Source organism: Vombatus ursinus, unplaced genomic scaffold (assembly GCF_900497805.2).
Source record: "Vombatus ursinus unplaced genomic scaffold, bare-nosed wombat genome assembly UNPS02007284.1, whole genome shotgun sequence".
NCBI classification, from domain to species: domain Eukaryota; kingdom Metazoa; phylum Chordata; class Mammalia; order Diprotodontia; family Vombatidae; genus Vombatus; species Vombatus ursinus.
Window position 1 is genome coordinate 16,700,912 of NW_020947062.1, and position 27,278 is coordinate 16,728,189.

Below are 27,278 nucleotides of genomic sequence, written 5' to 3' on the forward strand. Positions count from 1 at the left end.
TGTGGTCTGTTGATAATGGGGCTCCATTTATCTTAAAAATAAAACTTTTTTCTTCTCCCTGACCTCTTCTACCTTCTGTAATTGGAAGAAAAAAAATCCTCTGTGGGTCCCATTACTGACATGTTTGGTCTAAGCTGTAGAACATATAGAACAATAACAGAGAACTCTTATCCACTGAGTGGAAGTTCTGCCCATTTCATCAGGAGGAATCCTTCTTGTAGCTTTCTAGAGGGCTGAGGCTCTACTCTTATATCTTACTGTCTTACCCTTTGTGAAAGCAATTGGGAAGAATTGAGGAATTGGGAAGAAGCTAGAACAGAGGAGGAGGAAGAAGGGGAAGAAGGGGAAGAAGGGAGAAGAGAAGCACATGACCCTTCTTGCCATCTCTCCAGGACCAGCCTACCTAAAATGAAGGCCACCACATAGTTGGAGATCTGGCCCATGCCCACGATGACAAACAGCACAGTGAACATCTCCCAGTTGATGGAGAAGATCTGCAGGAAACTGAAGCCTGTCTGCACAGCCATAGTCCCAAAGAGGATATTCTTTCTGCCGAACCTTAAAGACACAATGAAACACACACACACACACACACACACACACACACACACACACACGCACCCGGCATCAGGTTATAGAAATGTCAGGGTTTTCAACGGGACTAAGAGATTCTCTGGGTTCAGGCAAACATCAGCATCAAGACTTGTTTGAACTGAAGTAAGCAGAACCAGGAAAATGAGATACACAATGATTCCAAAAATGTCAATAGAAAGAACAAAAACATCCCTGAAACTGAATACTGCCTAATTATAATGCCCAATCTGGGGCTTTAAGAGGAGATAACAAAATTTATCTCCCTCCCTTCTTTGCAGATACAGGGCACTATGAGTGTGGAGAATTGCATATACTGTCAGGTTTCGTTGGTAGACTGGTTAGTTTTGCTTAACTGTGGCCGCCCCCTCCCATTTAAAAAAATTCTTTGTTACAAGGGATGGTTCACTTGAAAGGGGAGGGAGAGGAGGAATAAATTTGGAAGTCAATTTGATGTAAAAATCAAATCACAATGCATTAAAAAAAATTGACATCAAGGGAAGTTTCATTTCTCAGACAAGACAATTCTCCATGAATCTACCTGACTGAATATTCGTAAAAGCCTCCATTTTTTTCTCTGAAGTGAGGAAGTTGGGACAGATGATCTCTAAAGTCAATGTATGATCCCTGGGCACCAAAGAGTCATGTAGATTCAGAATCACAGAGTGACTGACTCCCTCAGCTGCATGACCAGCCCTCCTCACTTCCTCTGTCCCCTGAAGCAGTGATGCAGGCACTGCTGGCTGGTCCAGTTGGAGGCAGATGATCAGCAGAGAATTCTCTTCTCATTGACTGGGGCCTTTGTACAAGTCATCCTCATCTCCCTTAATTCTAGTGCCTTCCCTCTGTTATTATCTCCATTTTATCCTGTGTATAACTTGTTTGTATGTAACTGTTTGCATGTGGTCTGTTCTATTAGACTGTGAGCTTCCTGAGGGCAGGGGCTGTCTTTTGTCCTTCTTTGTATCCCCAATGCTTATCACAATGACTAGTACGTAGTAGGCATTTAATAAATGCTTATTGACTGACTTTCAGTCCCTCTCAGGCAACTCTCTAAGACTGTAAGTTGCTGATTCATTAAGTTGATCTGAAATTCCTTACCTGGAAGTCCCTGCATCAATGAAAGCATAGGTCTCCAGGACCCACCCCTCCACCCCAAAACAAAAACCAAAATCAAACAACAAAATCCAAAACTTGTCACCTGAGAAATGACCAGATGGGAGATGACCAGGCATAGATTCTTATACTTCAATACTGCAAAGATCCATGACTTCACTGGTATGGAAATTCTCTTCACCTCTATAGATTCTCTCCCTCCCCTAGTGACTTGGAAAACAGTCTTCAAGAGTTATTGTTTCCAAAAGCTTCACCACTTTGGTGCAATCAGCTTTCCCTATTGCTCCTGTTCCTCAACCTTTTGAATCCTAAGCCACAGCAGGAGGGGAGGGGAGCATCCTCCAGGCCTGCCCTGCCTTTGTCCCTGTTGCTCCCACATAATCAAAATGGGGGCCCTGTCAAAATTTGTCCCTGTCGCTTCTTTTATCTGCTTCGTTAGCCATATACCACCTAAACTGCCCTGGCTAGGGACCGTGAGATAGAGGAAGGAGGCTGGAGACAGGAGGGAGGGGCTACCCATCCTCTGGTTTGAGTGCCCACCTGTGTGCGCCAGTCCCTGTTGTTGTTATTTTATTTGTTTGTTGTTGTTGTTGTTGTTGTTTTTATAAGTGACTTGCCCAGGGTCACACAGCTAATGAGTGTTATGTGTCTGAGACCAGATTTGAACTCAGGTCTTTCTGACTCCAGGGCTGGTGCTCTATCCACTGTGCCACCTAGCTGCCCTTGTTGTTATTTTAATAAAATAGGATAAAATAAAATAGGAGAAAAGGCCAAAGAATTTAAAAGGGAAATTTTTTTTTTACCAACTTTATCATGAGTCTGAACTTTTCAACAGTATTAGACTCAAATGTAGAATTTGTCAGAACTTGGGCCCTGCTGGCTGGAAAAGCAGCCTTTGAGAACTGGGGTCATAGCCATTCCATAACAAGGCACCAAGGACTGCAACAGAGTCTAAATCTGTCCTTTATTTAAAAAGCTCAATTTAGAAGAAAAAAATATTTTCTTCCTGAGAGAAATGCAGGCTGCTTAGGATACTGTAGCTACTCAGCATCTGCTAGAACCAGAGGAAGTGGCAGCAGCTGTGGACTGGCTGGGAGGGATAGCAAAAAAGAAATAGGGCATATATCCAGTCTCCCCAGCTGAGGTTTAGTATTATAAGATGACTACCCTGTGTACTAAGGAGAGAATGAAGGTGACAAAACATTGCACTTCTTTAAAAGTCAGAAAGTTACATGTTTATGAAGTATGGTCAGTCACCAGATCTGTGTTCTAGTCACTAATTAGACACTAATCACTTGGTCACTAATTAACTGTGTGAGTCTGGATGAATCACGTCTCCATTTTCAGTTTCTGAATCTGTCAAATGGGGATAATCAAAACTGGGGTGTTTTTAAAAAGTGTGAGGCACTGTACAGATACAAGGTTTTCTTTATACTACTAGTGCTGAAACCTCTCTCTTTCTCTAAGTATTTTATTGAAATCCCCTTTTGGCAACATAATGTACTGAAATGCACAGTTCAAGAATCTCCATTTCCTTTCACCTTGACCTGAGAGTCAGTTAATAAACATTTATTAAATGCCTACTCTGTGACAGCCATTGTGATACCCATTGGGGATACGAAAAAAGGCAAAAGACAGTCCCTGCCCTCAAGGAGCACACAGTTGAATGAGGAAGGCCATGCAAACAGTTACTACAAACAAGTTATAGACAGGATAAAATGGAGATAATAACAGAAGTAAGGCACTAGAATCAGAAAGGAGGATCTGTCCTTATTCACAGGCCAGGAGGAAAAGCCACTCTGTACTGGGATATTTAATGCCCTCTGGAATTAATGGTGATGCTACCTCTAGTACTCTTCATGAACATCTGTGCACCGTGGAGGAAAATCCCCAGGTCATCGATAGCAAAGTCTTCTCTGAATTCCAGCCAAACCTCATAAGTGGATGTCGGCTTATTTGGTACCTTGTTTAATTCAAAGCAGTGGCTGACCTTCTGCTAGCTAGGTGCCTCTTCATTTCTTAAAGAAGAATTGGGCTGCATTCTCCATTATTAATTCATGCTCTGTTTTCAATTTGGTGTATTTTGAATGAACAAGGCATCAAGATTTTTATTGAACAAATTCCTGCATCAGACGTTCATGACTGTCCTTGAGAGAAGAGGGTGGGTTATAGGACTCACCCACCACCACTAGTGGTATTCCATGTTTTTCTTTTCTAGGATTTAGTGAACTTTTGTAGTTTCTCTGAGGGAGTTTGGGTATGGGATAGGGGATTGAACTGTTGGTAATTAATGACCAAAGCCCTGGTCCTGGAGGAAATGCTGAATTCCTCCTGACTCTGTCTTATCTATCTCTATAGAGAGTAGTATGAAAAGAGAAACAGGGTAAGAAAGAAGTTGGGAAGACCGTAAGGTGGCCAGAGGGCACAAGTGAAAATTCTGTTGACTTTTGAGGTCTCTCTGGGTAGGAGTGAGTAATGTCACTATTGTTGTGGATCTCTTGGACTGGGGAAGAATTTGAAAGACCAGCTCTATCTCTAAGCAGCATCACACCTGCACTATATAAGACCAGAGACAAGAGGCAACTGGGTAAGGGGCTCTGCCTCTTCTCCTGTCCTGCTGGACCCTCACGACCCTCAGGTCTGCTTGGAGGTACTATGGAAAAAAGGCCTCATTCCTCCTGCTTGCTATTTGTCAGTCAGTGAATCAACCACAGGGAAACTATTGTGGCCTTCATTAATCAGGGTTAAAGAACAAAGCTAGCCCTAGTCCTCTGGATAATGACAAAACTGACCAATTGAGGAAGTCCTCAAGCCTGGAGACAGGCCCTCTTTACCTGTCTGAGAGTTGTCCTGAAATGAAGGATCCCATCAGCACACCCACGAAGAACAATGAGGTTGTTAGTGGGGGTTTCCAGCTTTCATCACAGACTATATTCCACTGCCAAACAGAGAAACAAACCATGTTAAATGTTGTTGAATCACCAAAATGGACCTGAGAATTTCAAGATAGCTGCCTGGCAATGAAACATCTTTACTCTAAGGCCCAGGTTAAAACTGAACGGATCTGAAGGAAGAGATGGTGAGAATCACTTAACATACCAATGAGGTAGATTCTGCCCATGCTCAATTTGAATTAGCTCAATATGAGCTCACAGTGCTATTTAAAATGTATTTCTCTAATAGAATTACATCCTCAGTCTTATGGATTATCACCTCAGAAACTAACCGAGTCTAACAGAGAGCGTGCACCAACACCTGTATAGATCATGGAGGTAGCAGGAGCAGGGATAGGCATGGAGAGGGGACAGACACATGGTTGAGAGTATATAAGTCCCTTCTTTTGTTCTCAGATTGTCACTGAATCATCCTAGGAGTAATCCCTTTTACTGTACTTTGAAAGATTACCATTCTATACATAGTAACCATAAATAAAAGCAACCATTCAAATAGCAAATGACATAATACAACTAATTAAATATGAAACTATAAACTTCAGTTTGTTTTTTAAAATAATGCATTAATTTTTATCACAATAGTAAAAAAAAAATGTCCAGTTTGCTTCCCCCTGCTCCCCCCTTTTAAATGTGTTTCCTTAGATACTTTTGCTACCATTATTTATGTAGTCATTACTTCAACCATAGCTGTAGGATGTGCCTGGTAAACCATCTAGGCAGATGGGCTAAACTAGGTTGAATGTAACCAACAGGCCACAAACCTGTTGGTGAGTTAGGGAAGTGTCTACCCCAAGTATATGAAGTTTGCCCCTGCAGAATGGGTGGATGAGAACAATCTGTGGAGTGCTTAGAGCTTGGTCAATTATCAAAGATGCCAAGGTCATTTACCACATCCCTGACTTTTGTCTTGCCCCTGGATGACTCTGGAAGAGAGAGTGAGGCTTACAACTTTGTGCAATTCTGCCTCACTTAAATCTATTTCATGTGTAAGTTAAGATATCACCTTTGTGATGTCATTGGTCCTCTTCGAAAATGAAGGACAAATAACAACATACTGGGCTATGGGTCTACTCTCTTTATTATTATCATTTTATACATCTTCCCATATTTCTTTGTATTTGTCATTTGTTATTTTTTAAGAGAGCACAATAAGAGGGAGAGGCAGTGTGGCTGAAGAATCAAGATGTCCCCTTTCTGCCACATTCTAGTTGTGTGACCCTGGGTTCCAACAATGTATTTTATTGTTATTGTTGTTGCTGTTGGTAGAGGTAGAGGATGGGAGTGTGTCAGGACCTGTGATTTCATTGATGTCAGGAATTCCTGTATGGAAACTTCTTCCATCAATGCATATAGACCTCTCTTCTGCAACTTGTACTCTGGGAGTTTACAGAGAGCAAGCTGGAAGTAGTGTGACTTGCCTGTGGTCACAGAGTTAGTATGTGTCAGGGGCAGGACTTGAACCCAGGTCTTCTGGGTTCCAAAACCAATTCTCTATCCTTTACCTATACTGCCTTTCAAATATATAGTATGGGGGGGAGGAGCTAGGTGGCATAGTGGATAGAGCACCAGCCTTAAAGTCAGGAGGACCTGAGTTCAAATTCTGGCCTCAGACCAAACACTTGACACTTACTAGCTGTGTGACCCTGGGCAAGTCATTTAACCCCAATTGCCTAAAAGTTACATATATATGTATATATATATGTATATATATGTACATGTGTATGTATGTATGTATGTATGTATGTATGTATATAGTATGGGGTCTATTTCTCCATAGACCTACCAGTACTGAGTTTCATCATTTAAAATTTTTTTTAAACATTTATTCATTAATTTATTTTTAGTTTTCAACATTCACTTCCACAAGATTTTAAATTTCAAATTTTCTCCCCATCTCATCTCTCCCCCCAACCCAAGGTGGCATACATTCTGAATATCCCTTCCCCTAATCTGCCCTCCCTTCTACTACCCTTCCCCACCTTCTCTTATCCCCTTTCCCTTCTATTTTCCTGTAGGGCAGGGTAGATTTCTATACCCCATTGCCTGTATCTTATTTCCCAGTTGCACGTGAAAAGAATTTTCAATATTTGTTTTTAAAACTTTGGGTTCCAAATTCTCTCCTTTCCTCCCTCCCCACCCACCCTCACTGAGAAGGCAAGCAACTCGATTCAGGTTATACATGTGTAGTCATGCAAAACACTTCCACAGTAGTCATATTGTGAAAAAATTACTCTATTTCCCTTCATCCTATCCTGCCCCCCATTTATTCTATTCTCTCTTTTGACCCTGCCCTCCTTTCTATCACTCCTCCTTCTCTTATCCCTTTCCCCCCTATTTTCCTGTAGGGTAAGATAGATTTTCATACCCAATTGAGTGTATATGTTATTCCCTCCTTAAGCCAAATCCAATGGGACTCATTCCCTCTCACCTTCCCCTACTTCCCCTCCACTGTAAAAGCTTTTTCTTGTCTGTTTTATGTGAGAAAATTTACTTCATTCTACCTCTCCCTTTCTCCTTCTCCCAGTATAATCCTCTCTCATCCCTTAATTTTATTTTTCAGCTATCACCTCTTCATCTTCAACTCACCCTATGCCCTCTATCTATCAATCTATCAATCAATCAATCTATCCATATAATTTTTTCCCTCCAACTACCCTAATACTGACAAAGGTCTCATGAGTTACAAATATTATCTTTCCATGTAGGAATGTAAACAGTTCAACTTAATAAGTCCCTTACGATTTCTCTTTCCTGTTTACCTTTTCATGCTTTTCTTGAGTCTTGTATTTGAAAATCAAATTTTCTATTCAGCTCTGGTCTTTTCATCAAGAATGCTTGAAAGTCCTCTATTTCACTGAATTTCCATTTTTTCCCCTGAAGGATTATACTCAGTTTTGCTAGGTAGGTGATTCTTGGTTGTAATCATAGCTCCTTTGCCCTCCAGAATATTCTATTTCACTCTCTTAATGTAGAAGCTGCTAAATCTTAAGTTATCCTGATTGTGTTTCCACAATACTTGAATTGTTTCTTTCTGGCTACTTGCAATATTTTCTCCTTGATCTAGGAACTCTGGAATTTGGCCATAATATTCCTAGGAGTTTTCCTTTGGGGATCTCTTTCAGGAGGTGATGGGTGGATTCTTTCAATTTCTGGTTGTAGAATATCAGGGCAGTTTTCCTTGATAATTTCTTGAAAGATGACGTCTGAGCTCTTTTTTTTTTTTTTTGATCATGGCTTTCAGGTAGTCCAATAACTTTTAAGTTATCTTTCCTGGATCTATTTTCCAGGTCAGTTGTTTTTCCAATGAGATATTTCATTTTGTTTTCTATTTTTTCATTCTTTTGGTTTTGTTTTATGATGTCTTGATTTCTCATAAAGTCATTAGCTTCCATTTGCTCTAGTCTAGTGTTTAAGGAAGCATTTTCTTCAGTGAGCTTTTGGACTTCCTTTTCCATTTGGCCAATTCTGCTTTTTAAGGCATTCATCTCCTCATTGGCTTTTTGGATCTCTTTTGCCATTTGGGTTAGTCTATTTTTTAAAGTGTTATTTTCTTCAGTATTTTTTTGGGTCTCCTTTAGCAAGCTATTGACTTGTTTTTCATGATATTTTTTTGCATCACTCTCATTTCTCTTCCCAGTTTTTCCTCTACTGCTCTTACTTGCTTCTCAAAATCCTTTTTGATCTCTTCCATGGCTTGGGACCGATTCATATTTTTTCTTGGAGGCTTTGGATGTAGGAGCTTTGACTTTGTTGTCTTCTTCTGGCTGTGTGCTTTGATCTTCTTTGTCACCAAAGTAAGATTCTATGGTCTGACTTTTTTTGCACTGTTTGCTAATGATCTCAGCTAATCACTTGAGTTTTAAACTCTTTATTAAGGTAGGGGTCTGCTTCCAGTGTGGAGAATGTACTGTCTCAAGCTTTAGGGGTTTTGTGCAGTTGTTTTTAGAGATACTTCTAGGGACCTGTAAATTTTCCATTCTTCCAAGGTGGTACACTCAAGGGCAAGGTGTTTACTCCTTTCCTGGCCTGTGCTCTGGTCCATGAGTGACCACAAGCCCTCTTTTCTGCCTTGGAACTGTGAGGAGGATTTCCTCTCCACCTCTGCCACAAGCTCCAACATGCCAGCCCTCCTCCTCACCCCAGGACTGCCACCCAGAACTGTGACCCAGATCTAAGCATGGGCAAAGCAAGCGAATCCAACCTCAGCACCAGCAAAGATATCCCTGAAATCCCTCTTTGATCAGCCACTCAATCCCCTATCTGTCTGTGGGCTGAGAGCTCCAGAAGCAGCTGCCACCCTAGGGCTGCACCCAGACTGGGGCTGGACAAAGCTTTTTTCTCACTGTGGTCTGACAGACCTTTCCTACTGACCTTCTAAGTCGTCTTTGGTGTTTGTGGGTTGAGAAGTATGGAAATCACCATAGCTCCCCTTGATTCAATCCCCTGAGGACTGCTCCAGATTTGCTGAGGCCTTGTTCTTTGCCTACATGGCCCACGCTGAACTGGGTTCCTTTCCCAGTCTGGCGCAATAGGCCTTTCCAATCAACCATCCAGGTTGTCTTGGGCTGAAAATTTGTTTCACTCTGTCTTTTTGTGGGTTCTGTTGCTCTAGAATTTGTTTAGAGCCATTTATTACAGGTATTTGGAGAGGTTTGGGGGAGAGCTCAAGCAAGTCACTGCTTTTACTCTGTCATCTTGGCTCTGCCCCCTGAGTTTCATTATTTTAAACTGTCTTTGACAATTCAATGGATATAAGGCAGAATCTCAAAGTTATATTAGCTTGCATTCCTCTGATTATTAGGACCTTTTAAAATTTGGTTATTATTGGTCATTTATTTTCCTTCTTTTGAGAAGTGACTGTTTATTGACTTTATCGAGGAATACATTTTACTCTCACACATCTGTGTCAATTATTTAGAGATTTTATAATTTTTAATTGATTGTTTGGGGAAGAACCATTTAAATTTTGTTATTTTGTATTTTTCACTTAATAAGCATTTATTGTCCCTTCCTCCCAGCCCCCTCCTTAGAAATAAAGAAAAATAAAATCTTTGTAACAAATATGTCTATCCAAGCAAAACAAATCCCCTTATTGGCTGTGTCCAAAACTGTATGTCTCCTTCTGTACCTCTCATTCATCACCTCTCTGTTAGGAGATGGATTGTAAGTTTCATCAATGGCCCACTAATGGTCGCTAATGGAATTGTGGGTAGTTATTGCATTAATCGGAGTGGAAGAACCATTTTCAAGGGGAATTTTGAGAAGGTGCCTTGTGAAATCCTCTACCTTCCCAGTACTGTTACATTTCCAAACATATTACTTCCTTTCATATATGAGTTGGACTTGATGACAACTGAAGTGTCTTTCAACTCACATCTAGTGATTCTGTGATTCTTTCAATGTGTCCCATGCTTAAGATACTGCTATGTGCCTGTTTTGAGAGAATGACTGAAACAAAATGGGAAATCTGTGAAGTACTGATCCTGCTTGAGCTCAAATCTGTCTTCCCTCATCTCCCATCTCTTTAAGAGATGCCAGATACATAAGATATTATAGCCTATCTCCTATTTTCTCTCTGACTCACTCCCCATCTCTAATCTCCTCCATTTTGCTCAAAGAAGGCCTTCCTAGAATTATGCTTACTCTTTCTTTATTTTTTATTTATTTTTTTGGTGAGGGCAATTGGGGTTAAGTGACTTACCCAGGGTCACACAGCTAGTGAGTGTTATGTGGTCTGAAGCCATATTTGAGCTTAGGTCCTCCTGACTGCAGGGCCAGTGCTCTATTCACTGCACCACCTAGCTGCCCCTTTACTCTCTCTTTAAATGCATAATCTAAGATCTTAGAATAAGATAATAAAAGGCAAGAGAGAATGAACACACAAGTTGTTGGAGAAGGAAAGAAGGGCTGGGATGACACGTGTCCACCACCCCTGTATTTGGCCTAATTTGTAAAATTAACTTCAGTTGCTCACTCTTGGGGTCCTCAAAGATAATTCAAAATGCTCCAGAGACTGCCCTACATGGAATAAGTCAAAGAAAGGACATTTCAAACTCTTTTTAAACCTAAGTAGAAACATTTATTTAAAAAGGCAACTTCCCCTTCAGGGGCAGCATCCCCTGGTGACTCAAATTTCAATGAGGTTGTAAAAAAAAAAAAACCTTAGTTCCCTTGAAAGGTCCAAGGAACAAGGCTCAAGGACACGAGTGCACTTGAAGTGGAAAATACCAGCCCTCTGTGATTTCTCTACCCTTCCCCTGAGATATTTCCAATTCCTACAGGGCCTCCCAAGGGTAGGGCACAAATGGGTGCCCAAATTACGCCATTCAGTTACAGATTAGCACCTCTAATCATAGAATTGGGCAGAGGAAAGTGAAAACTATTTGCCAGCTTGTGGGTGTCAGTAATGCCTACAGGCAACTAGGTGTCACAAGTGGATAGATAAATTTTTTTTTTTTGAACTTCGAATCAAGAAGACATGAATTCAAATGTTACCGTAGTCTCAAGCTGTGTGACCTTAGGCAAATCACTTAATCTTTCTTAGACTTGGTTTCCTCATCTGAAAAATAGGGACAGTAATAGCACCTACCTCATTTGGTTGTTATGAGATGACATATGTAAAGCATTTTGCCTTTAAGTGCCATATAAAGGTTAGCTATTATCCCCAAAGCCATGACATGCTGAAGAACTGAATGTCATAGCAAAGTATGTCAGAAAATCAAAAACTGTTAAATGTCTTCAACGTGTCCTGTGTTTAAGATGTTGCCTGGAGAGGTTGGCAGAACTACATTTGCCAAATGTTTCCCAAGTAACTATTAGGGTCTTTTCCTTGGAGACATGACTGGAACATTATAGTCAGGGATTTTAGCCTGGGCCCTTCTCTCCTGGCTATAGACTTCTCTCATGAACCCAAACCCACCTTCTCTTCTCAAAGAATATTCTGCCAACTCTGCAGACTGCTTAGCCAGGTCTGTTGAACTCAAACCTTACACATTTTCAGTTAGGCAAACCTTTCCAAGACTTTTGACTCTCACCATTCGATGTTTCAGCTGAGTGACTCAGGGGAACCACACAGCATCTGCTCTACTCTAATGCTATTCAAGAATTCTAATGCCCTGGAGGTGATTCCTGGAAAATATTCTACATTATGGGAGGAGGGGAGAGGGAGTAAAAAGCTTTCATGGAGAATTGAGGTGACCAGGTAGGGAGAACTGAAAGAAGAGGACAAGGTGCCCTAGAGACTGAAGAACATTCAGATTTTCTTGCAAAGTTGGACACAGTCAGTCTGCCTAGGATTTTTTAGTTTATTTTCACTGACTGATCATGTCTGGATCTCTGCCCTCAACAGCTTCACTGGAGAATACAGGTAGCTTGGCATGGTGCAGTGAAACTGGATTAGGAATCAGAAGACCTGGACTGCCAACTCTGGTACTTAAGACCTATGGAAATTTGGGTGATTCCTGGCCTCTCCGGTCCTCAGTTTCTTCATCTCTAAAGTATGGGGAAGGGACTAAGATGATCCCTAAGGAACTTTCCAGCTCAATATCCCATGGCCCCCATAGTGGACATCATGATGACCAAGATTAGCTCCAATCATCTCAAGACATTATTAAATTCTCCAAACATAATTAATTTCATTGACCTTAATATCTTAAAAATAAACATGTGCCAAGTTACACTTCTAGGAAGAGGGATATGTGTGTGTCCAATTCAATTCAACAAATATTCATTGGGCACCTATTACAAGTAAGTGATACTGGAGATCCAATGATAAAGATCACATAGTCCTCAAGGAGACTAGCAGGAGAGACAAAATATTGTATTATGACACAAAGGATAATTATTCATATCCATGAATGCTAGAAGTATAAAATGCTATGTGAACACAGAAGGGATGATCAGAGAAGACTTCATAGAGGAGTTGGCATTTGATTTGAGACTGGAGGCAACAAATAAGAATTCAATAAATGGAGGGAATATGGGCCTCTATTCTAGGGAATGAATTAAGATTCTCTTGTTGGGAAGCAATTCCATGTTGACAACGTGACAATGTAGACAAGTGGCAGTTCATTCCCTCTAGAGCAAGATAGAATGTTCCAGATCTTTTTCAGATTGTAAACACAGCATGCAACTGAGAAGTTGCCAAGTATTTAGTTCTAGGGGGTTGGGTGCAAATGCTGGACTCGATGGAGTGGGAAGGAATGCTGAAGAAGGTAATTCACTTAGTTATGTACTAAAAATACCCACTGCCTGGAGCTACTGGTCTTCTGAAGAGCACTGTGGCATTTGTTTTATTGGATCTAAGATCCCATCAGTACACAGAATTCTCTCCAACAGTTCAAGTCTCAGTTCATCTGGCTCTTCTCATTCAGTGAGATGTACTGCTATGATGCTTTAAAGAGGATTGTCCAAGCACACTCTTATCACCTCCTGTCATAATTGATATTTCTGCATTTAGCCTCATCCCACTAAAATTCATCTTTCACACAGATGCTAAATTGATATTCCTAAAGCATTGACTTGACTATATCACTCTCCTACTCAAAAACCTTCATTGGCTCCCTATTGCTTCTAAGATATAAGACAAACTCTTGTTTGGTATTTAACAGCCTTCACAATCTGGTTCTGATTTTTTTTTTTTTAGTATTTTACCAATGCTTCTCTCTCTCTCTCACTTTTTTCTTTTTATCAATATTTCACAATCTTTTTTTTTTTAAAACTGGTATTACTTCCCAATGGCTTCCTTTCCTCCATAGAAACCTTTCCCATCAAAAATAAATACAGTTAAGTTAAATAAATCAATACTTGGTCATATCTGAAAAAGTATGTTCACTTCTGGCCAATAGTTCACCACCTCTCTGTAGAGAGTTGGGAGGCATATTTCATCCTAAGTCCTCTGGAATTACAATTGGCCACTGCATTGATCAGAGTTCTGAAATCTTTGAATGCACCTAAGCACTTTTTCAGACCAATCTCACAATTCTTCAAATGAATAAAAACCATTCATTGAGTGCTGACTATATACCAAACACTGTGCTAAGTTCTAGTGATACGAATAATAATAAAAAACAAAAAACAAGGCAGAATCTGTACCTAAGGAAGGAGAGAAGAGAACAAGTATTTATATAACATCTACTATGTGCAGGCACTGGGCTAAGTGCTTTACAAATATAATCTTATTTGATCCTGTGGTGAATAAAATGAGACTGAGGCTTGATTTTCTCCAGGGCAAGATAACAGTTTATTAACAGTCACCTATATAGCTGTTAATAAAGTGAATTACTGGACACTTCAGCAAAGCTAGGGACCTGAACATGGTCAATTTATTAATTAGGCTAGCAAGAACAAATATGTTAGATCAATGGCCTCTCTCAGTGATCAAAGATCCTGACTGAGGGCCAATAGCATCTTTTAAACTCAGATGTGTCTTCTTTCTGACTGGCTTGGCAGTACATCATTTGGACCATTTGGCAGACATAAGACAAACCCGATTGGTAGACATTTTAAATGAGGATGTGGGTTAAAAGTTGCCTTAGTTCTCTGTTACTTCCTTGGGAGCCGGGAGTAATCCCCAGGTAATAAGATTAGTCTGCAGAGTCTTCAGATAGGAGTGTCTGGGGGTGGGGTTTATTTGAGTCAAATTGAATACCAGGGTGGAGATAATAACTAAAATAATAGAATTGAGACTCAAATGACCAGAGGCTACCTGAGTGTTGTTTGTCCTTCATTTTTGAAGAGGACCAGTGACATCACAGGGTAATGACTTGACTTGCACATGAGCTGGATTTAAGTGTGGCAGAGTTGTACAAAGTCCTCCACCTCATTCTCTCTTTCAGAGTCATTGCCACTCTCTTCCAGTGGCAAGACAAAAGTCAAGATGACTGGCAATGGCTTGGGATGCAGTGGATGACTCTGATGTCTTCAATATCTGACCAAGCTCTAAGCTCTCCATAGCATCTGCTTCAGTCGCCTTTGTGACAGTTGGAACAAATTGTTCTCATCCACCCATTCCTCCCTGGGGGAAGTCTTTACATGTTTGGGGTAGACACTCCTGTGACTCACTAATGTGTTTGAGGCCTATCAATTACCTTCAACCTGTTTTAGCCTGTCTGCTTAGATGATTTATTAGGATATGGCTGCTGTGCATGTTACAGCTTTTTGGAGCCACATGTGAGGGAGAGTTGAGTACCAGGTAGACACCAAAGGTGGATGAGCAGCTCTGAAAAAGGCTCGGCAAGCTGTCACACCAGAAGTGCTAGTCCTCTTTGAATACCCCATGTAGCCCAGCTATGTGAGTAAAAGGTAGAGATAGTTATAAGACAAAAGCTTGACCTTTGGGCAAACTTCTTGAGAACGTAGGTAAAGGGTAAAGTTATAAGGGTAAGGAATTTAGAATCACAAGGCATGGGAGAGTATTAACCTATGCCAGTTTGACTAAATCTCAAAAACAGAATTAAAATCAATTTCCAATTTTACATTCCTCACAACAACCCTGTGAAATAGATACTGTTATTCTCCCCATTTTACAGTTGAAGAAGCAGAGCCTAAGCGACTTTTCCAGAGTAACACAGTTAATAAATATCTGAGGATTGATTTGAATTCAGGCCTGATTCTAGGACTAGCATTCTAAGATCTAGCATCATCTAGCTATCTCAGAGCACCCACTCTAATTGGGGGAGACAAACACATAAAAGAAAGTTCAATTTCAGTAAAGTCAAGTCAACAAGCACTTATTAAAAACTCACTTGCATTCTGATGGGAAGAGACAACACATAAAAAGAAGTTGAAAAGGAGCAGAGAGATGAATTTGGAGGGGGGAGGTATAGAGAAATGGTATAGAGAAATGGTAGAAAAATTCCAGAGAGTCAAGGGTACAGCCTGAAGAGGAATAAAGTCATGGGTGGCTTGGACCTCCTCCTTAAAATGGAGGGCAGATGTCCTTCTAAGTCCTAAGGACACACTAGTGGTGGTTGATCAGGCCTTAGAAGGCATTAGCTCAGGAGATGAAAAGACCTGTGGTCCTCTATCTCATTAGAAGGAATGGGAGTTGTTGACTTCCTTCTCATTTTGTAAGCCAGCCAAACTTGCTGTTCTCCATACCTGATTTTTAAAAATCTTCTACATTTCTGCCTTTACATACACAAGTTGTTCACTTTGTCTAGCACACTCTCCCTCTTTGCCCCTGCTTTTTAGAATCTATTTAAGACACAGTTCAAGTGCCATCCTCTACCTGAAGCTTTGTCTGATTTGCTTACTGGTTAGTGCTCTATTCAACCCCCCTGGGAAATTACTTTGTATTTATTTTGTGTATATGTTATTTTTATTTATCTGTCCACATATTGTTTCCCTCCAGTAGAACACGAACTTCTTGAGAGCGGGGACTGTTTAATTTTTTGTCTTTATGTCCCCAGCATCTAGCATAATGCCTGGCATATAGTGGACACTTAATAAATGCTTGTCAATTACATGAAGTGATGCAAAGTGAAGTGAGCAGAACCAGAACATAATAACAGCAATGTTGTTCGATGATCAACTATGAGTGACTTAGCCCTCCTCAGCAATATGATGATCTAAAGGACTCATGATGGAAAATGCTATCCACATCCACACAAAGAACTGATGGAGTCTGAATGAAGATTGAAACATAATATTTTCACTTTCTTTACCTTTTTCATTTTTTTCTTTTGATATGTTTCTTCTTTCACAACATGATTAATATGGAAATACATTTTACATGATTGCATATATATAACTGATGTGAAATTCTTACCTTTTTAGGGAGGGGAGAGGTGAGGGAGGGAGAAAATTTGTACTCAGAATTTTAGAAAATGAACGTTAAAATTTGTCTTTACATGTAATTGGAAAAAATAAAATGCTATTTAAAAAAATAAATGTTTGTCAAATTGAATTGCTTGCATAGTCACTAGCCTTCTGTCTTCAGGCCATCATTGATTCTGTTTCAAAGGGCAGGATACCAACATTGTCTCCTAAAATAGCAGCATTCTGAAGGAATGAGTCTGGGAACTCTAAAGGGCTAAATACCACACTGCCAAAGAGCTCCTGCCTGCACACACGCCTCCTCTTGCTGTTCAGAACTGAGTTACCCACGCTAGGCCTTGGCTTTGGAAGGGGTCACAATGTGTTGGGCAGTAGGGCATAAGATCTGGGCTTTAATTATTTCTCTCTCATGCTGCTCTTTCCTTGATTCAATATGCCACAAATCTCCTCCTTGATTCTATTTCCCCATCTATAAAGAAAGGCTAAAATCTTTGCCTTCTTCCTTTTGCGGGGAGGTACCATGGGAGGATCAAGGCAGGCAAATCAAGTCAGGATTTAGCCTTTGAAAGCACAACTCTCAAATCCAGCACCTGTGCTTTCAGTCTCCTGATGGACTAGCCCATGCATCCTGGCCTGCACAGGGATACTAGGGAATCTACATTTTGAAAGTTCATTGGGACCTTACGGGAACAAGGTGGGAAAAAAGGGAAGAACTGTGATGCTGCAAATTACAGGTATTGAAGTTCTTGTTTTACTCTCCTGTTCTTGTCAGATTTTCACAAATAAGACTGAGTGAACACACTTACAAGTCCAAGATTGTACTATATATGTGTAATAGGTAGACTCCAGTTTAAGAAAGCTAAGCACATTATACTTTTTTTTTTGTCTAGACCTATTATTTCATCAGCATAGAAAATTCTCAGTAGGAGAATTCTTTCCATTGTTGTAGGTTGGCATCTGTGGCTTACAGTCTCAGAGGGTTTCCTCAAGTACTGAGAGGTCAAACAGTTATTATGTGTTAGAGGACCTAAGTGTATCATGATTCCAAGGCCAGCTCTCTATCCTTTTTGCCTTACTATTTCTTTCATGCTGCCCATCATGTAAGCTCTTTTCTTTCCCTTGGTACATCTTCCACAACAGCCTTTGGGCTTTTTGTTGGAAGAGATGTGGAAAAATCAGGACACTAATTCACTGTTGGTGGGATTATGAACTGATTCAACTATTTTAGAGAGCAATCTGGAATTATGCCCAAAGAGTTATTTAACTGCCTAAATCCTTTGACCCAGCAATACCACTGTTAGGTCTGTTTCCAAAGATGATTAGGGAAATAGGAAAAGAACACATATGTTCTGAAATATTTATAGTAGCTCTCTTTGTGATGGCAAAGAGCTGGAAATTGCAGGGATGCCCGTCAATTGGGGAATGGCTGTACAAGTTGCGGTATATGATTGTGATGGAATACTACTGTGCTGTAAGAAACGATGAGCTCAATGATCTCAGAAAAATGTGAATAGACTTTAATGAAATAATGGAGAATGAAATGAGCAGAACCAAGAGAATGTAATACAGTATCAACAATATTGTTTTAAGATCAACTTTGAGTGACTAAGTCATTTTGACTATTATAAATACCCAAATTAAACTACAAAGGGCATATGAAAGAAGATGCTATCTGCATCCAGAGAAAGAACTGATAAATAGAAGTATGCATAGAGTGATTTTATATATACATACATACACACACACATATTTATGTCTAATGGTAGCTATCTCTAAGATGGGAAGGGAAGAAAAAAAGGAAAAAAAGAAAGTTACATGATAACTTTATTATATATTTAAAAGGAATAGCAAGGTGTACATAATCAATTTGTAGTTTCATGTACAATCATCTTTTTTTTAAATTCTACTATGTTATAAAAATGCTTGTTTTATTTCTTAAGTTTAGAATAAAATAAAAAAATGAAAACACTGTTTTGAGGAGTACATAGACTTCACCAGGTTTCACAAAGGGTCTATGACACAGAAAAGTTAAGAACTTTATAGCAACTTAGAGGGTCTTAATAACTTCCACTGAAAAATCACTTACTAGCCAGATATCTAACACAAGCACACTCATTTCTTAAGTTGGCCTTTAGGAGCCATTGCTGATATTGATCTTAAGGGACTACAAAGATTATGGTACATTATTATCTGATTAGAATTGTAGCTGGGTGGTCTGGATGAAGAAGATGGGCAACTTTTACCTACCCCAAGGGAAAAACAACAATAATAATTCTTATTTTTATAGCACACTTTAAGGTTTGCCAAGTGCATTCCATACAATAATCCTATGAGTTAAGTGGTACAAATATTTATGATCTCCTTTTTACAGATGAGAAAATTAAATGACTTGGTAAGGAGGAAAGACTACTAGTTCTGGAGGTAGAGGACCTGGGTTCTAATCCTATCTTTGATGCTTATTACTTATGAGTCATTTTAATTTCCCCCAGTTTAGTGAACTAGACTTCAAATCTTAATTTGTAAAATGTGTGTGTGTGTGTGTGTGCGCGTGCATGTGTGCACGCGCACGCTCTCACGCACGCGTGCTGGGGCATGGGAGGGTCACATGGCTGGTATGTAGCTGAGGCAGGATTTGCACCTGGGTCTCCTGACTCCAAGTCTAGCATTCTCCCTATTATGTAATACTCTTGCCTTTCAATGTGAGATTGTTTTTTCTTTAAAATAATAAATCTACTTCTGCCTGATTTACCCAACCTAGAAACAAAACTTTCACTCAGAGGAACCACGTTCCTTTGTAAATGGACTTTATGTTTTTGGTTTTTTTAATCAACAATCATTTCTGGGGTCTGTGATCCCATCATCAGATTTCACTTATGTGCTTGTTACAGTTGCCCATTGCAGCTAGAGAACATACAATGTGGGAGGGGTTAATTCCTAACAGATTTTGTTACCTTTCCCCAACTCCTCATTCACAACTTGGAGGCTATAGATGGAATTATTCTGGGAATCAGTAAACAAGTCTGCTATTTTATCCTTTCTTACACTCTGTAGGTCTTAAATTTGTACAAAGTTCTGCCAAAAAAGTCATTGAACCTTAAACTGCTTTCAAAATTTCACGTTTTCCAACTCCTCAGTAAAAAGATCACAGATTTAGAATTAGAAAAGACCTTGGAGATTAGGTAGTCCCAAACCCTTCATTTGCAGAGGTGGAAACTGAGGGCAAGAGAAAAAATTTTAAAAACATTTCTTCAAATCAAATAGGTCAAATGACTTGCCCCAATTGGTAGCATGTAGTAGAGCTATAATTTGAACTCAGGTGTACTGACTCCAAATTCAGTCTTCTTTCCACTATCTCCCAAAGAGCATCTTTCTCCCCTGCCTCCACAAAATTGGGAAAAAATAAAGGAAAGAGGAGCACCCAGGACACAGAGCCTCTAGATAAAGAGTCCTGTGAATGGCAATTTAATCCTCACCTACAATAGAAAAGGAAACCTAGACAGCAAGGCAATGCAAAAAGGCTTCATGCACTTGAGGAGATGAAGAGGTTGACCTGGGAGTGGCTAAAATAAAGGTTCCATAGATTTGCCTCCACCCCTGCTCTTGGCCCTGATGCTTGGCATACTAAAAAGGTCTGTCTCTGCATGCACGCCTTCTGTCTTTGCCACCAGAAAACCCCAAGTGGTCAGTATGGATTGGGTTCTTGGCAGTGATGGCCTTTTACTGGTAAATGAAAACCACATTTTTCAGCCTTTGCCCAAAGAATCTCAGCTCTCATCCTCCACACTGTTCCTGTTTACTGTTATTGTGACCTCTACAATGACACTTCTTGATTTCAAGAACATTAACATGAATGACTTTGAAATCCTTTGCTGATTCTTTTTAATAAAAGTTACAACTGGAATGGCTTAGAGCATGGCAATCTGAGCTAGCCTGTGACAAGGCAGTATTGTGTACTGGAAATCTGGAGTGAGAGGATCCCAGCTTTTTCATGGGTCATCTTGGGCAAATCAATTAACTAGGCCTTACTTTATTCATCTGAAAAATGACATTGAACTAGGCAATCTCCAAGATGCTTTTCGGGGCAGCTAGGTGGCACAAGGGATAGAAATGCCAGGCCTAAAGTCAGGAAGATTTATTTTCATGAGTTCAAATCTGGTCTCAGACACTTACTAGTTATGTGACCCTGGGCGAGTCACTTAACCCTGCTTGCCTCAGTTTTCTCATCTGTAAAATGAGCTGGAGAAGGAAATAGTAAACCAGTCCAATGTCTTTGCCAAAAAAAACCCCAAATGTGTTCTTGAAGAATTGGATAGGACTGAAAAAATGACTGAACCACTCAAGATACCTTTCAGTTCTAAATTCTGTGGTCATAAGTCAAGGAATTTATACAACCTTTCCTCATGGGCATCAAGAATGAAGCTTTCCCATCATACAGTCAGAGTCTGTCCTATTTGACTATAGTCATTCATTTAGTCATTAGTATTCTATTCTGAGGGGCAGCTAACTAGGTGGCGCAGTGGATAGAGTGCTGGGCCTGAAGTCAGAAGACTCATCTTCCTGAATTCAAATCAGCTGGGCCTGGGCAAATTACTTAACCCTTGTTTGCTTCAGTTTCCTCACCTTTAAATGAGCTAGAGAAGAAACTGGCAAACCACTCCAGTGTCTTTGTCAAGAAATGGGGTCACACGAGGAGTCAGACATACTGGAATGATTGAACAACAACTCTAAGTTGACCTCGCTGCCTCTGTAGGCTGTATACCTGAAAGTTTACCAAAATATTTTGCACTCCATGGTGGAATGTCCCAATTGATCATCAAAGTCTTAGAGGATTTCAGAGGAATTCAGAGAAACAGTGCTAAGACCTTTTCAGTAAAGGTTTCAAATCCAAAAAAAGTTAGACATTTTGGGTGGAACAAATGGAATCCAGGCACACGGCAAACTTAGGATAAGTTCCAGAGATGGCTATGGGGTGCTGTAAGAGTTCTCTCTTTTTAATGCAGGGATCCTGAAATGTCTATCCTCTTCTCGGAGGATACACATCTGTAGCCCCTTTCTTCTAGATAGTGGGGGGATGGGGGTAAATAATCCACCTGCATAGTATAAAATTGGCTGATTCCCATGAATATATTACACAGATCCTGACACTCTCATAGCTGCTAAGGAATGAGATGTGGGAAGCAGTTGTGGGAGGCAGAAGGAATGAGGTGGAATGAAGAGGAGAATAGTCACTAAAAGGGCAATTCAGACTTAAAGCAGTGTTACTCAGGGGCAGTTTGTGGGTTTGTACCTTAAACAACAATAGTTTGTGGTAAGTACAGATAGCAAGCACTCAGCACACTCCCTCCCAGTGAGCTGTCCTCAGCAAAAGATGGAAGGATGGATTGAGGTTGCTTGTTGCTTTTAGACAGCTGCCCTTTGCCAGCAGTGAGTGTCTTTAAATAGAGAAGATGCCAAGCATCTCTTCTTCAGTCTATATCCACTCTTTGTATAGTAGTACATAACAACTACATTTTCTCTTTCTTAATGCTTTCTTAGGGGAGTTTTCAAAACCCCTTCCAATTAATCCTTTCTTCCTCTAACCTCTGCTTGTCCTCTTGTAGTAGGACCAAGGCAGAAGGACCTTCTGGGTCATTTGAGGCATCTGGAGGTACAGTGGGATCTGATGCTCAAAGGTTAAGAACCACACGTCAGTAGGATGCAAGGCACAAGGGCCCCAGCCTGTCTGCCTAGAGAGCAAATAGGACCTTAGGTCAATGTCTGACCTGAAGGCCCAGGTCATTAGAAATACTCTGCTCACTGGTAGCCCAGGTCAGAGCCCTGTCCTCTAAAATCCAGATATTCCTGGAAGGAGTTTAGACTAAGCCCAATCTATGCTATGAATTCATACAGTGCTTTAGGTAAAGCAATCCCCAAGCAATGACACTCAGTGTTATAACAGAGCAAAAAGCTGGTTTAACTTAGCATTGTGACATATCTAGAAATGAACATCCACCTTTCTCAGAGGCCTTTGGAATTAAACTCTCTGGAAGTCTTACCTGTTTGTCTGGGAATTGTTCTAGGATTAAGTCACTGAGTATCTTGCTCAGTGAAATGATTCCCCCTTGCCCCCAGATCACCAGGGAAGGGTCATCACGGCATGCTCGAGGTTCACTGTTGGCCCCAGGTACCAGCCCAGTCTGGAATAAGGATGAGGTACATGGGGTGAGATAGGTTTGTCCCTGGCAGGTGGGGGTGTTTGGATTCACCAGCCTACATTTTCCCTTGAGAGGTGGCCAGTGGTAGTCCTACGATTGTCCCCTATCTCTATTATAGTCTCATTTGAGGGAGATGCCACATCAGTTGAAATTCCCCCAAACTCCATGCATCATGCTAACATGCAACAGTGAGATAGAAAGTGGGAAACTGTCTTATTTTGGGACCTTGGCCAGAAGTCAGAGACCTGGGAACTTCTGTTCAAACTGATAAGATTAGGGTGCTAAAGACCAGGGGCTAGAACCTACTACTGAGAGCCTTAAAAGAGGGCTCCCATCCAGGCAGGAGAAACTGCCCATTACATAAAGCTCAGCAGAATCCAAGCTGTCCTTCCAGGGCCATAATAGTCAGAGATCCGTGGTGCCTAAAGGATCAAAGATTATGAGTTCCCATATTCCTTGGTGATCTAGAGATCTCTTTCAAGCCATCAAAGTTTCCATTTCCCCACACTTCAAGGGGATAATTAATCCTTCTCACTGATCCTGAAAATCAGGCATGGGAAATTTTGGAGTAAAAAAAAAAATGATGCAGGCAGTTAGGTGGCACAGTGGATAATGCACAGGGCCTGGAGTCAAGAAGACCTGAGTTCAAATCCAGTCTCAGGTACTTCCTAGCTGTGTGACCCTGGTCAAGTCACTTAATCTCTATTTGCCTCAGTTTCCTCACCTATAAAATGAGGAGAATAATGGCATCTACCTCGAATGGTTGTTGTGATGATCAAGTGAGATAATATTTGTAAACCACTAAGCCTAGTACCTGGCAAATAGTAGGTGCTATATAAATGCTTATGTCCTTTCCCTTCAATCTTCCCTCATGCCTGGGTACTACAGTATAGAAGCACTCTCCAGACTTGGAGTCAGAAGAAACATGAGTTAAAATCCTGCCCCTGATACTAGCTGTGTGACCATAGGCAAATCAATTAACTTCTCTGAACTTGTTTCCTTGGTGGTAAAAGGAGGCTAAAATTCCCTTCAGTACCTACCTCACAGGATTCTTATAAGGCCTATATGATATGATATATGTAAAGTGCCTTGCAAACTTTGAGGCAATGTAGAAATTTTGGTCACTTTTTAGTTGTGCCCAACTCTTCATGACCTCTTGTGGGGTTTTCTTGGCAAAGATAATGGAGTGGTTTTGTTATTTCCTTCTCCAGCTCATTTTTTAGATGAGGAAACTGAGGCAAACAGGGTTAAGTAACTTGCCTGGGTCATTCAGCTAATTAATGTCTGAGGCTGGATTTAAACTCATGAAGATTAATCTTCCTGATTCCAAGCCCAGTGTTCTACCTAGCTGTGCTACCTGGCTGCCCAAGATTAGGGATGATATAATGATACATAGTATCAAGACCTGTAGGTCTTGGTGGAGAAATTCAAACTGATACATCCTGTCAGTTCAGCCTGACGTTAGGACTTCCCACCAGCTCATGCTGCTAAAAACCAATATGCAGAATGGAGTGTGTAGTTCTGAGTTTGACGGAGCTCTTTCTATACTAATTACACCTTTCTTCACTGGTATAGAAATCTGTCCAATACATGAGCCTTCCAGGTGAACAAGTGTCAGGGGCATCAAAAAAGTGAACAAACTAATGGCTGAACTCTTGAGGATAGCCTCTGGCAGTGTGTGACTCCTTATATGGGAAGAGAAAAAAAAAGTGATGGTATATTAGGAAACTGGAAAGAACCTTTGTTCATCAGCTGCCAACCTTCACTCATTCATAGTTTCTCCAGAAGAATTAACTGAAAAAGACACTGGCACAAGATAACAAAAGGAATCTTGCCCAAGGAAAGCAATCTCCTCAACATTCAAAAGCAATTGAATGCTTACTCAAAAGCAAAATGACCAGAAATCCTCAAAATCAATAACAACAACAACAACAACAACAACAAAAAACAAACCCAAAAACATTCAAAGAGATAAGCAAGCCAAGGAAGAACTTTCTCCCTCCCTTGCTCCTTTCCTCCTCCCTCCCTTCTGCCTCCCTCCTCCCCTCTCTCTTTCCTTCCCTCCCTCCCTCCTCACACTTAAGGAATTAAGAGAAAAATTAGCAAAAAAATTATAGGATTAAATAAAGGAGCTGAGTGCAACTAAGGAATCTTAGGACAAGATGATGAAACAACAGTTTATTCATTGAAAATATAAACAAACAAAAATAGATTGGATAAAAATAAATCATTACTGGAAGACAGAATAGTAGAAACAAAGGAAACATAAAAGCAAGCCCAATAAATTATTTAACCGAAAAAAGATTTAGAAAAAATGTGGACAAAAATTGACAAATATAGAGAAAAGAGAAAAAAGAGAAAACTTAGAAGCACTGGGTTGATTGAAAAGAAAAGAAAATAATTTTACCACTATATTGAAGGAAATTATATACTAAAGTACCTCAGAAATGCTGAAAAATAAGGGATGGATTTTAAATCAATAGAATTCATAGGAAGAAAACCAACAGTGGTGAATCCCAAATTCAACTCACTCAGACACACACACACACACACACACACACACACATATTTTGGTGAGGCAATTGGGGTTAAGTGACTTGTAAGCATTACGTATCTGAGGCTGGATTAGAACTCAGGTCCCTCCTGACTTCAGGGCTAGTGCTCTATCCACTATGCTACCTAAATGCCCCCAACCCAGATGCATTATTGTCAAGCTTCAAAACTATAGGAGGCAATATAAGTAGCCAATAAAAAATGGCTTTTATTTAAACAAACCACTAATTAGAATTTTAAAAGATTTTTGTATGAAAACAAGAAATGACAGAACAGGCTGGAGTATGATTTGCCAAAATAAAAAAGATAGAGGAATTCATCCCCAGATTGTTTCCCAAGAAAATCTAAGCATTCTTTCTGAAGGCAAAAGATAGCAATTAAAAATAATTTTATATTTATGGAAATGCCATGTTAAAACAGCTTTTGACATTCAGAACCAACAAGAGCACAGAGCTTCTGGCACAGACTTGATTAATCATATTCATAGATAGTTTGTAACAACAATTGCAACACTAACAATTAAATAGTATCTCCATGTAATTACCATAAGAGGATGAAAATCAAGGCAGAGAGAACCCTAGAGAAGGTATAAAGTCCTCGTTGTTCCCTGATAAGGCTTTTGTTCTGATATAGACTCAGTATAGTGGCTATGTCACGCACCTGAAATATGCCTTTGGCCTTGATCAGAGGTCAGGAAAAAGAGCTAGGAGGTTATTTGACTATTCAGCAGCCTTGAGTTCTTTCTCTTTGCAGGTGGGCCCTATCTAGGATGGAACTATGAACCAGTCAATATTGTGTAAAAGAGATGGATCAAAGAAAAGATAAGACATTTGGATGAAGAAGATAACAATTAATTGAGGAAGGAGAAAAGGTAAAAATCCTATACTCATTTCATTTTCTCTGCTATGGAAAATAATCTTTGGACTGGAAATGATAATGAAAATAGGAAAAATAGGGAACCTATGTCCAAGGTATATAGGGAGACAGTCCACCTAACTACCTTTCATGAGTCACCAAACCCAGATGTACTACAAGAAGAAATTGTAGATACTATTGCTGAGCCACAGTGAATAATATTTGAAAGTTGCCAGAAAACAGGAAAGCTGTCTGAGGACTAGATGAGAGAGAAAATATTTTAGTATTTTTTTTTCTTTAAAGGGAGATGAGTGAAGCCTGAGAACTGTAGGCTAGTAAATTTGATTGCAATTTCTAGCAAAATTCTAGGACATATTAAAAGGATGGTCAGTGAACATTTAGAAATGGAAGCAGTGATCACAAACAGCCCACACAATTTCATCAAGAACAGGCTATACCAGACTAAACTCTATTTTTTTTTGACAGGGAAACTAGATAGGGGGATGAGAAGAATGCTACAAATATAATTTATCTATATTTTAGCCAAGTATTTGACAAAGGCTCTCAAGTTATTTTTATACGTAACATGAAGAAATGTGGGCTAGATTACAGTTCAGTCAGGTAGACTATTTGGGCTGTGAGGTAGCATGGTAGATAGAATGCTGGGTCTGGAGTCAGGAAGATTTGAGTTCAATTCTGGTCTCAAACAGTAGCTATGTGACTCTGGGCAAGTCATTTAACCTGTTTCCCTCAGTTTCCTCATCTGTAAAATGGGGACAATAATAACACCCGACTCCTAGGTTGTTGTGAGGATCAGATGAGAAAATAATTGTAAGGTGTTTAGCATAGTACCTGGTACATAGTGAGAGCTTTACAAATATTATCTATGATGATGATGATAAAAAAACAAGTTGGAAGGATAAAGATTAGTGATTAATGGTTCAGTGTCAACTTGGAGTGGGGTACTGTGGTGGAATAGCCAAGGGTTCTGTCCTTGGATTTGTGCTGTTCCACTTAAAAAAAAAGTTACTCAGATCCTTTTTTTAAAAAAAAATTTGTTAAAAATGTTATTATTTATTTTTAACATTCATTTAAATTTTTTTGAGTTCTGAATTCTCTTCCTCTCAGCCCTCCCCCACCTATTGTGAAAGCAAGAAATGTGATATCAATTATACATGTGAAATCTTGCAAAACATTTTAATACTAGCCATGTTGCAAAAAAAGCAAGAAAATTAAG

The 27,278-nt window shown here is 39.9% G+C and overlaps 1 protein-coding gene across 4 annotated transcripts in view; it reads right to left on the reverse strand.

Annotated features, from left to right (window-relative positions):
* Nucleotides 1-27,278, reverse strand: part of LOC114033657 (solute carrier family 22 member 4-like) — an 84,921-nt gene that overhangs the window by 39,224 nt on the left and 18,419 nt on the right. For 3 of the 4 annotated variants that reach the window (XM_027849302.1, XM_027849300.1, XM_027849304.1), the window contains exons 2-4: nt 22,475-22,615; nt 4,542-4,645; nt 404-558 (exon numbers count right to left, since the gene is read on the reverse strand). In XM_027849302.1, coding sequence (XP_027705103.1) covers nt 404-558; nt 4,542-4,645; nt 22,475-22,615 — 400 coding nt within the window. The remainder of the gene's footprint in view (nt 1-403; nt 559-4,541; nt 4,646-22,474; nt 22,616-27,278) is intronic. The other variant, XM_027849301.1, reaches the window with a different exon arrangement.